The sequence below is a fragment of the Cygnus atratus genome, chromosome 12 (assembly GCF_013377495.2).
Source record: "Cygnus atratus isolate AKBS03 ecotype Queensland, Australia chromosome 12, CAtr_DNAZoo_HiC_assembly, whole genome shotgun sequence".
Taxonomy (NCBI): Eukaryota; Metazoa; Chordata; class Aves; order Anseriformes; family Anatidae; genus Cygnus; species Cygnus atratus.
Genome location: NC_066373.1, coordinates 3,516,558 through 3,528,893, shown reverse-complemented (window position 1 = coordinate 3,528,893; position 12,336 = coordinate 3,516,558). Strand labels below are relative to the sequence as shown.

Sequence of the window (12,336 nt, the reverse complement as noted above, 5' to 3'; positions counted from 1 at the left end):
ATAAAGATGCATTGGCTTTCCGTTACAGCTTCAGAGCTTTGCCTGAATCAAGTGGGGTCTTTGGACAGGAATTTGCAGTAGAAGCATAAAACCTGTATGTTAGTGTTTTCATATATAATGCAAAGAAGATTCAGCATGGCTGCATGAATTATGGCAATGTTAATTATCTTACTTTCAGGCTTAGTGTGGCACTATAATAAACTGAACAATATCATAAACAAATTATTTCTTTAGTATAAAACAAACAGCTGGGACCTTTTAGTGTAAGTACTGCTTTCAAAATAAAATAAATTCTTGAGCCATGTTTGATGGTCTTCAGGAAACGAGGAAGAGTCCACTCAGTGCAGTGACGTTGTGGTTGAAGAGCCTACTGTCTCATTGCACAAAACAATTAGCACCAAGCCAGATTACTTACAGGCTCCAACTGAATGTACTACAAAAAAAAACAGGAAACGTTCCCATGTCCTAGGTTGCTACCACTACCAGTTTTGCAGAAGTCTCCAGTTTTTGTACAAAAGAGTACATAGACAAAGTCTGGACACAGAAAATGATGGGAGGAAAAGGAAATGCCAGTCCTTGACAGAGCATAGTTTATATTTCCTATGGCAAGATCTAAGCAAACAATTTAAAATCAGTATGAAATTGGACTTAGTGGCTGAAAAAAATACGCGTTTTTATCGCAGAATTTGGACTTCATTGTAATTTTTTACAGTAAAATGTAGATTAGATAAGGATTAGTATTTTTCATTTCTGAATATTTATTTCAAAAGCGTAGCTTCAGAAATCTGATGTGATAAGGGATTGTTTTAAAATGGTAGGAATCACGGTTCTGGATTTACATACAAGCGTTCTGTGCCTCTCTGCATAAAGAGCTGGGTTCCAAACATACTTGCCGAAAGTAGGTATGTTTCACAGAGCAGAAATATTTTTGTGGTTGGCAGTGTAGAAACATACTTTAGTGGCCAAGGTAGGAATACAATTAGGTATAGTTTGGACTTTATTTTAAAGCTCTGTGTTTTATAATTTTTACAAAAATCTAACTATAGCCCTGTGGTATCTTACCTGCTTTTTTAATGTAAACTATTCCCACTCTTGAGACTTTTTTTTTTAAACCTAAATCATACTTGGCTGTGCTCTGCTATGAAACACACAAGTGTTTTTGTTTCCAGCTCAGAATAAAATGGTAGAACTGTCTGAAGGCTCAAGATGCAAGTCATTAGACTTGATCATAAATGTTTTAATGTCTGATACTTTGTCTTTTGGTCCTAATTTGTGATAGATTATTTTCCTCTTCTGTATCCACATTTCATGTTTACATGGGAGAGAAAAAAATTGTCCCGAGTCGAATCTTTTTAAATGCGTGATCAAGAATTTCCACATTTCTCTTTAACTATCTGATGCTTACCCAATAACTGTTTTAATCCTTGCATATATAAAACAATTCATATGTAATTCCAGCTGGTATGCTCTAAGGGGGTGTGAAAGTCATTTTACTTGGCATTAAAGTGTATTTAAGTTGTTGAAACTTATGCTTAAGCTTTGTATTTGCTTGTTTTGTTTTGGTTAAACTATTAATTGAGTTACCAAGTTAGGCTTTGATTTGTTATAACTTAAAAATTCTGCATTGTTGAAAATTACTTTGCTTTTTTACATTTTATTTTTATTTTTTTCCACAGATCTGTTGTTTACCAGCAGAGTTCCAAGGAGTCTGCTACACTGCAACCTTTCTTCACCCTACAACTGGATATCCAGTCTGACAAGATACGCACAGTTCAGGATGCGTTGGAAAGTTTGGTGGCAAGAGAGTCTGTCCAGGGTTATACCACAAAAACCAAGCAAGAGGTGTGTTTTGTTGACCCCTTTTTACAGTCAAATATTAAACTTTTTTCAAGGGTTTTTATTCAGCTCTTGGTTTACAAATAGTTACTTGAACACTATTCCTTATGTTAATAAGAGGTACTAACCTTTTCAGTGTCCTCCAGTGGTAAAACGTAATACATTCGAATACATACAGTGAAAGTCATTCAAGGAAGAGAACTAACTTGTAAGCAAAACCGTGCCTGTAAATTAGTATGTTTTCAGAGTTGGCGTAGTAATTGGTTGAAGATTTTACTTGAGTATATATTAAATTAACAGGGTAAACTGTGATAATAATATGTACTATTCTGAGCGAAATGGCTTTAGCTAATCTTAACGTGCTGATTCCTAGGGATTGCCAGGTGTTCTTGTTAAAGGAGCAGCTCTTCAGAGCATTGCTTGAAAACACACCGTAGCATTGGGAAGAAAACTCTGGTAGCAGTACGCTTGCGTGGTTGTCTGTGTTTGTTTCCCTGATGGGTTTTTATTTACACATTTAACTTACAGATCAACAATGAAACTAGTTGTCGATGGCTGGCTTGGTAGAGGACCTTGCAGAACCTCCTTAAAACACACAATGATCATTATCGTTGTCTGGAATGATGATCTAAAATCTTTCAATAGCCAATAGAACTGTTCGAGTGTCCTTGACAACTATGTAGTTGCTTGGTTTGCTGTACGCAATTTTGCAGGAATACTGTATTCAGTTTTAGGTAGTCAGTTGGAACAAAAATATTCTTTACGGTTAGGGAATATCCTGAAGAGAGCAAACAGTGAATGGCAGGCTAAAAGCTCTGGTACAAAAGGAAAGAATAAGGGGCAGGAGCTGTTCAACATCAAGAAGAAACGATATGGAAGTAGAGGGATGAAACTGGATTTAAGATATGGTAAAAGCTGCTCTAAAAAGGAAGAGACTAATTTTTCTGTGATACTTGAACAGGAAATAGGAACCTGGCTGAGCTTGCCTGAGGTGCTTGTGGAGTTGTCATTGCTACTTAAGAGAAGGTTAGAGAAACGCCCGTCAGGATTTATACGAACTGTTTATCATTGAATTAGAGGGGATAGACTGGAAGACCTTTAGTGATCTCCAAGCCCTGTGATTTTCTGTCACTTGCAGAACGAAACATCTTGGTCCTCCACACTCATTGCGCTGGGTCTGGCTGGGCTGGAGCTAACTTTCCCTGCTTTTTTTCTTTTTGCTTCTCTATACCTTTTTTTTTTGTTTGTTTTTTGTTTTGAGGAGGAGGAGTGAGAGTGATTGTGATGCAGTTTACCTGCCCTGCAGGGTGAAGCCACCAGACTCATGCAGCTCTGCTGACTGCTTATCATAGTTTTTAAATGATACAGTATGTAAAAGGAATAATTGCTTGAGAACTCGTGATACAGAGTAATAAATTAAACTTATTTCCCTAGTGAGATGTTGTCTTGCTTGTTACAGGGTACATTACTAAAGAACATCATCTCTGCTGTGCAGGGATTGCTCAGATGACAATTTTGCATACGCTTTTTGTAATTGCTTTCAGTAGGCCAGGATGGAAAGAGACTCCTCAGTTGTAGTTGTTCTGTCTGGCATTTTATTTCTGTACCTCTTAGTTTTCTACATATGCCAAATAAAAATAGGGTCAGATTAAGAGAAGATGGACTACTTTAATTGAAAACCTGAAGGTGGATAGCTGAAATTGGTCTGCTTTGTATGCTCAGTAGCAGTGAGTGAGTGTTAGTGACCATTTATTTCTCTGGTCGTCTTCCAAGTAGAAGAAACATTTGCAATGCATACTCATCAAAATCTACCACATCGATTTTGTTTTGCTAGTCATTCTTTTTTTTGTTGTTTGTTTTTTACTGCGGATGGTATTAACTTCTTTACTGACAACCCAGTGCTCAATTACAAGGTTTGGAATAAATGGGTGTTCAGTTTAGGTGCTGGAGGTTTGGTCTGCTTTATATTTTAGAGTCTGAATGGAAATACAAGCATTGACAATGTCTTTTAGATCTTTTTTTTTTTTTTTTTCAAAAGAAATTCAAGTCAAAATAGCTGCTCTCGTACTACAAATTGTAGAGAAAACACTGAACATGTTGACTTTTAGGACTTTACAGATAGTAATTTTCTAAATGTGTTGCAAAGAAGCATTTCATCCTCATTTTCCAGGTGGGGAACTCGGGAACTTTTGCTAAAGCTAAAAATCCTATTGTATTGTGTGAATTTTTTTTATTGTCTTCTGTTTGTTTTTAATCTGAACTGTATTCTTTACAAGTTCTGGGCATAAGCAATATATATGAAAAGAATAATCTTCCACATATGTGAATGATTTCTCTTACAGTTTAATTTTTTGAGTCATTAGAGCTAATTTTGAATTTTGTGTGTATTAATATAAACAGGAAATCACTCTGAGTTGCAGTTGAGTTGAAAATAAATAGGTAGTTTACACAGATGTTTAAAATGGAATGCCATTCTCTTGCTGTTTATGCCTCTCTGGTTCTTTGTGGTCAAGCAGATCAGTTTCTGAAATCTTGAACATTTAAACAGTGAATATATATATATGTATGTATTCGAAAAGCTTAATTTTTAACTTCGTTGCAGTGATTTTTTTTTTCTTATTCGCAGACCTGTTCATGTTTTTCTAACAGAAGTGAATCTTCTCGAGCAGGAAAGTAGCCTTGATTCATTTACTTTTCCAGGTTACCTTCCTCAAACTCCTTAGAAGGAGTCTTCACATCCCCTGGAGCTCTCAAGCTGCTCCTTGAGGCTCATACAAATATTTTCTTAGGACTCTGACTCATGTTCACTAAACACACATTTGTGGCAGTGTTTGCTGGTGGTGTTGCTGCCAGGAATCGGGGCCCCTAGCAGTGTCAGGACAGCAGAGCGCGTGCCTGCTCCTCAGCTGCTGCTCTCCAGCCTGGCACAGGCACACACAGCTGCTTCGATCTGCGATCGAAGCCGATGTGCTGGAGGAGGTGGCACAGCTGAGGGGCAGGCGTCTGGTCCCATTCACCAGCTGGGTTACTGGGGGTGGAGAATGGCAGCTGCTGAAACCACTGCAGTGACGTTCTTCAGCATCCTCCTGTTTTTGGTCTGGGCTGGGACCTGTGAAGTTTTTTTTTTTTAATTGCACAAAACTGGATTAAAGATTTGAGATTGAGAAGACTCAATTCCAGGAAAATCTTGAAGTAGTGTTAACTGTGTGAATCGAGTGCATATTTTTTCTATATATAAAACCTATCCAGATTTGCTCCCTTAAAACAGGAGCCATTCCGTGCTAAGATGCATGGTACATGCATGCTCCTTTAAGTTCACGGGAGAATTGTGTGAACGTCTTCTTGTCACCTTCCCTTTCACAGTCTGCCTTACAGCTTCTTTTTTCTGCATGTTATTCCTGGAAGATGGACAGGTGGGCACCAGCAGGCACTTGAGTGGAAAAGAACAGGGCTCTGTTTGGCTTGCTGGTTTAAAAAAGAAAAAACAACGAAAAGCACAAAATAAAACCTCTCTTAAAGCTCAGAAGCTGCCACTGTTGCCAGTGGTTAGATGGTTTTTGGATGCAGGAAGGTGTATTTTGAACCCTTAGGCTGTAGGTAAAATTTTACAGTTTGTAGAGACTATTTCTGTTTCAAATGTCAAATTATTTCTTGTAAATCGGATTAGCTCAAATCCATGAGGAAGTCAAGTGCCCTACAAAATCTGCTTGCTTCAGCATTGTGAGACGCCTAATTTTTAATGGTCAGGCTTGGAAAAGTGGTAGCTTTTCTGCATGAATTTCTATTCTACATTCAGTAGCAGAATTTGTTGGAATACAACATGCTGATTTATCATAAAGACCATGAAAGTGGCATTTCTCAATCAGAAAATTCAGAAAAAAACCTGAAGCAATTACCTGGACGTTTGTGTTTTACTTCAGAATTTCTAGGAATGCAAAAAATTTTTCTTCTGAGTCCAGTTTTACATTTCCAGACAGTAACTTTACGGGTAACTTGGCTAAAGATCCAGTATGGTTTAAGATTTTAAACGGCAGTTTTTATTATAAGTTAATAAATAAGCTGTATTATATTATGTAGACTTTTTTGTGCTAATGTATTTCAAATTAAATACAAATTTTAAAGGAGTTGAGCAGTCAACAAGAATCAGTTTTTCTTCATCTTTGTTTTGTATTTTTAGGTGGAAATCAGTCGAAGAGTGACACTAGAAGAACTCCCCCCTGTTCTTGTTTTACACCTCAAGCGGTTTGTATATGAGAAGACTGGTGGATGTCAGAAGCTTATCAAGAATATTGAGTATCCTGTTGATCTGGAAATTAGTAAAGGTAAAGATTTTTGAACAGAATTTTCCCCTTTTTTGGAAAGAACAATGTTAAATTCTCTAGTGTGTTATCTGTGTGTTTTTCTTTTTTGCTCCCAGATTTGGGCACAATATTTCTTTTCCATGGAGGGTATTGCCACCTAGAAACTTTAGTAATTTGGATGAATGTCTTGTATGCTTTCTTTTTTCCTCTCTAAAGAGAATATATTTAGACTTCTGGGTTCAATCTTGCTGATTCTGACATTGTCTGCAACGCATTTCGGGCCACCGTTGTGCAGTGGTGAAAGATCTTACAACCTTTGCCACATCCTAGGCATTGCGTTGGCTGAGTAAGAGTTTCCTGCAGATGTAAGGAGTAAGGTTGTAGGCTGAGGACAAACAGTGGAAACGACCCTGTTCAACAAGGGCTATGTCTCTACCCAAGGCTGTTGCCAACTGATACTAGATACTTTTATGTCAGATTTCACTCAGAATTGGCGAACTGTTGTAACAAATAGTGGCCGATGAAAGGAAATCGGCACTTTATAGAAAATACAGCCTGAAGACAGACTAGTAAGCAGCGTTTCAGAGGTTAAATGATAAAGGTCTGCCTTTTAATAAATATTTTAAGAGATGTTGATTTTTATGAACTGCGAGAACTTGCATGTAATCCAGCATCTGAAGCTTGCAGCATTAAATGCATTTTGTTTTGATCTGACAAGATGACTGTTAGCCATCCAGCTTAGATAGGGAAAAAAAAAAAAGAAATAAGATTAATGATTACTAATCATTACTAATAATCTCAAGTTGGATAACACACTTTGTCAGATAGTAATATGCTTTTGTTTTCCATAATATTTAATTTTAAAATGTCTTAATGGGTATTTGTAGAACTAATCTGAGCTGCCATGACGGGCAGTTCTAAGATGACTTGGAATCAGAAATGGATTTCCTCATTTTCTGACAAACAGAGTGAAAGGAAGAAAATGTCTAACCTGATCTGTTGCGTTTATTTCTTTTTTTTTTTTTTCCATTTCCATCATAGCTTTAAGCCTTCCATGAATTCTGGGTTTCAGCAAACCTCCAAAATTCATTGCTTTCATTGCCAGGTATCAGAATCTTGAACATCCTTTAAAAAATACAGGAGACATTTTAGTTAAAACTTTCTCCGTTATGCTGGTGTTGGTTTCTCTGTTTTTAGAAATAGTTGATGTCTGTTGAAACTGAATTTCCACATTTGCTAACTACCGTCTTTGACTTTTTTCCCCTCCTCCAGAGCTACTGTCTCCCGGTGTGAAAAGTAAAATTTTTAAAGGCCAAAGAACCTACCGGCTCTTTGCAGGTATGTTATCTGTAATTATCTGTGTGCCTCTAGTTCCTATATTGCAAATACAAATTCTGCGTATAGAATTCTAGAAACCCTGGAGTTTTCTGGATAACATAATAGTTTCTTTTAAGTTACACTGAAATAACTTGGGAATATCAAGTTCTCTTAGTGATTTTTTTCTGTGCATATACACATATAATGCTATATCCCTATTTATATATCTGACTGTTCCAGCTTGAAACTCTTACAAAAAGAGTTCTGTAGCAGATCCATTGTGAAAAATATCACCAAAAGTTGAAATACAGCTGTAATATGGTTGTGCCTAAAATACACCACAGGTTTTCAGAATAATGTCGTAAATGTCTATTGAAATAGCAGTTTGAATGCTGCCTCGTGTCCCTTTCAACCCTCAAGATGAGTATTGCTGGCAGCATATGAATAGCATGCTGTAGGTAGAAAAGTTTATCTTGGAGGAGATGATGATTTTTGTGTGAAGAAATGATGTTTTTAAGAAAGTCTGCGATGTATACGGAATACCTAAATTGGTGGTTAAGATTGGAAGCTCATGTAAGAACTCAGAAGCAGCATTTTAATATCGAACAAAACAGTCTCAGGGCAGTAATGGATTTCCTGCAGTTTAACACTCCTACACAGTTTACGATCTGCACCTGCTTATTTGCGTTGGCATCAAGAGAACGTAATAAACGGGAGAACCAGGTTTTAACTTTCACGTCACCAAATCTGTGCCAGTAATGGTGGCCTTATGTGACTTGGTTTGGATCCAGTTTTGTGATCACTGAGGTCATAGAAGGAGAAAAAAAAAAAGGAAGAACCTGTCTCTTTTGGAAATTCAGAACTGTTTCTGGCAGTGTAAATTTTTTTATTGGTAGTAGATTTCATGGGACAAATTTGGAGACTGTGTTTGAATGGCTTGAAGAAAAGTCATCTTGTTTGGGGCCCCCAGCGCAAGAAGGACATAGAAGGATTAGGAGTCCAGAGAAAGGCCACAAAGATGATCAAAGGCTGGAACATCTCTCCTATGGAAACAGACTGAGGGAGTTGGGGTGCTTCAGCATTTATGCACTGTTTTTTTTCTGATTTCTTCTGTGGAAAAGTTACAGTACTTCAGTCTTCCGTCAGTCTAGGACTTCTCATCCACAGAAACTCAGCTAGTTAGATGATTTTTAAATTATTAAATAAGGCTTTGAAGAATCCACAGATACCACACAGGATGGTCCTAATTACGTAGTGATAAACTAAATTTTAGAACATGGATAATTTAAGTTGAAGTTGCCATAAAAGGTTTATTTCACAAATTCCCCAGAATTTGTAGATGTGGTATATTCTACTTTTTTGCTTTCTTAGTTCACTTTACTGTAAAATGTTTGGTTGTGTACAAGTATGAAGAAAATTTGAGCAAGCTTGAAGTGTGTTTCTAGGCTGAAAAGACAGTTTGGAAAATGTTTTATAAATATGTACTTTTGCTGTTGTCAAATGTGGCAATATTTCTGCCTCTTTGTTTGTGCTTGTTAAGTGTATGGTTAGGGCTTAGGTGTTCCTGAAAGAAACTGCTTTCAACTCTTTATGCATCCTTAGATTTACACACATAAAAGATTTCTTCCACTTAGAGGCACTGTCTGCACCTAATACTGAGAGCTCAGTATTAAGTTTTGGGTTTGGTTTCTCTAAGGAGGGCTGAGATGTATCCTCTGAAAACATTTCAGTTGTGAAGATAATTGAGGAAGGAAGACAGTTTGACCCTCTCCTGGAAGTAGTAATATTCGTAGTCAATCAGATATGTTCCATTCACAATTTTAAGGAGATTACTGAGAACTAATATGTGGGAAACATGTAGACTGGTACTTCAACAGAACCTGTTTTCAGAACAAAATTCTAGTTAAGACAAAAGAATCATCGTGGATGGAATAATTAGCTTTATAATCAGTGTGATTTGAACAGTGTTCTGTTCCACTGGGAGTTTATTGTCCTCTCATATATCTTCATTTTTTTTCAAAAAGAAAAGCTTTACAGTCGTTTGCCATATACAATGCCCTATGGTCTTGCCTGATTATTTTTTTAGACTATGTAGTTCTACCTGAGTTTTCTTTTTAATAAGCAGCTTCAATAAACTATTGTTATCAGCAGACAGAATGTGTAGCTTGTAGTATCTCTTAAGCATGGCAGTACCTGTGGGGAGTTGAAAAGGGTTGCCTTCTGTTGCAGATGACCTTTGTGAGGCAAATCCCTTCCCAGAAAATCCTCCAGGAATTTTTAAAATACATTTTGGTGGGTTTTGTTCTTAATTTACTTCAGTGTCCTTTAGATTCAGGAGATTTGGTATAGTGGAGAAATATCACTAATATTACGTAGCATTTTGCGTTTTTTTAGGCTGAAGTAATATTTTGCAAAGACAGTTTTAACACTTTGAAGTAAGATCTTCCTCTGAATGAATACTGTTATGAAGTGTTCAGGTTTGTAAGTGGAGGTTTTGGCTGAAGTTTATCACCAAGTGTAAGGAAGCACTTAAAGATTCTTGCTTACGCCAGGTCAAGCCATCTGGCTAAACCATGAGTATGCTATGAAGAAAGCAGGACGTGACTTTTTCTTGATTTCATCTTTCAGGGGGTATTTATCTCTGTATACCGTGTATGTGCATCATGAATTTCTCTTTGCAGTTGTCTATCATCACGGAAACAGCGCAACTGGTGGCCACTACACTACGGACGTCTTCCAAATTGGTCTAAATGGCTGGTTACGCATCGATGACCAGGCAGTCAAAGTGATAAATCAGTACCAGGTGGTGAAGCCGTCTGCAGAACGCACAGCCTACCTCCTGTACTACCGCCGAGTTGACCTGCTGTGAAACTTCTCCCTTTTATGCTGTGTGTGCAAGATACCTGCTTTGTAGAATGCCAACTATCACTAACTTTTTTTCCTCCTGTAAATGCTCTTTTGAGTGAATCTTTTTTTTTTTTCCCTTGCAACTATGGGATAGAGTGAAAAAGGAAACTACCTTGGGTTTGTGCACAACATAGTTTGTGTTGACTTTTGACTTTGCAGAATGAAGTCACTTGGTTGGAAGACTCAGTCTCAAGAATCAGAAAAATATTAAAAAAGAAAAAAAAGAAAAAAAAAGAAAAAAATCTGAGTTAATGCTGAATCCTAAGATAATAAAAGGGGATTTGCATTTAATTCCCACTTTCTAATTGCGTAGTAGAAGAAAACCCTGCACCAGCAACAGAACTTGTAGATTTCTGTGAAAATGTTTTATCTTTACTTAAGTAAAAAAAAATAAAAAAAATAAAAAAAATAAAAAGCGCTCTCTGCTTCCCCAATAGTTTTTGATAAGTGGTAAAAATGAGCCGATGTGTATGAGATGGGAGTGGTCCTATGTGCTTCAAAAAATGTACAAACGTACAAAATGCAGAGTTGCTGGTTCCTAATAGGAAGACATTTTAATAATTGTGCGATGAGAAACTGCTTAAGTACACATTGCAGATCAAATATTTGGAGTTAAGATGTTAGTCTATATAGATGGGTGATTGTAACTTTATTGCTATTAAGAAATTTCAAACTGCATTTATGCTTCTGTGTACATGAAATTAAAAAAAAAATGGGCAAAATAATTAAGATTGATATTTCTTTAAGTCTGCTTTGTTTAATTTTGCTGTCTGCTCTCCTATAATGTTGAGTTCCTAATTGTACACAGTTTAGTGATATCTAGAAGTATAAAGTTGTCGCCCATCAATAAAAGTCACAAAGTTGGTTTAAGGTGTGTGCGTGTGGGTTTTGTTTTTCCTCTAGTGTAAATTCTAGCCTTGGAAGCTCCTGAAAATGGCTGCAGAACACTTTTTTACAAGGTGGAGATGACGTCCCCTAAATGAAGGGCAGATGCTTTTTGTCTTTTACAACTTCAGAAATGCTCCCATCTGGCACTGGGATCAAACTGAGCTTCGGGAAGAGAGGAAAAGGGAGAAGAGATCAGTCAGCTCGGAGGAGCTACGAGGCTCCCGCAGGGCCCACGCCTGGGATGTCCCAGAGGAGACGGGGGGGTGACTTCCCTTCGTGCCCAGCACAGATGCTTTGAGGCAGATATGGTTTTGTCTCACTAAAAGAAATCCGTTCATTAAACAATTGGTGTTTTCACTGAATAGTTTTTGTCAAAATATTTCCTTGATCAGCCCTGCTGCTGAAATATATCAAAAATCCGTACATCATTTAGACTGTAATTTGAAGTTAGTAGTGTTACGTGCTTATTGTGTCGCAGTAACCATAGCTGCCAGTGAAACATGGCTGATTTTAACATGCATGGCCAATATAAGATTAAACTGTGTATACTTTGATCAAATACACTGCTCTTTTTCCAGATGGTATTTAGATTTTTTTAAAAGTTGTCTTCTCCTCAAAGCTGTGGAGAAAGTATAGCTACATTAATTTTTCAGGAATGATGTTCCAATAAATTTCTGTAGCATTTCTTTAAACCACCGATTGCATTTAATTTGCATTGCCTGCGTGTCCAGGAGATAGATGAGTGCAGGTCTTTGCAGCGTTAGCTTTTTCAAAAGAAGGACGCAGCTCCGTAAATGCCTTAGGTTTCAACACTTGCCCGTTGACATGGGATTCCCTCTTGTGTTCTCTGCCCAAGTAAAACAGCAGTTAGTCACCTTACAAAAGACGGGAAGTTTATTCATCGCTGCTCCGTGAAAGGAGTACGGTGGAGATGTTAAGTCATGGTTGCAATTTACACAATGCCACCACGCAGGGCAGCGGACACGTGGCTCCCGTAGCGGAAACAAAACTCCCGCGACAGGCCCACGTGTTTGAGGAGCAGCGAGGCTGTCCTGGCACTGAGGCTGCTGAGTCAACAGCCTGCCGG

The 12,336-nt window shown here is 37.5% G+C and overlaps 1 protein-coding gene across 1 annotated transcript in view; it reads left to right on the top strand.

The window, feature by feature from the left end:
* USP10 (ubiquitin specific peptidase 10) overlaps window positions 1-11,231 on the top strand; it is a 50,820-nt gene extending 39,589 nt beyond the window's left edge. The window contains exons 11-14 of the mRNA XM_035543753.2: window positions 1,677-1,842; window positions 6,014-6,158; window positions 7,410-7,475; window positions 10,136-11,231. Of these exons, the coding sequence (XP_035399646.1) occupies window positions 1,677-1,842; window positions 6,014-6,158; window positions 7,410-7,475; window positions 10,136-10,323 (565 nt within the window). The 3' untranslated portion in view covers window positions 10,324-11,231. The remainder of the gene's footprint in view (window positions 1-1,676; window positions 1,843-6,013; window positions 6,159-7,409; window positions 7,476-10,135) is intronic.
* The last annotated feature ends 1,105 nt before the right edge of the window (window positions 11,232-12,336 follow it).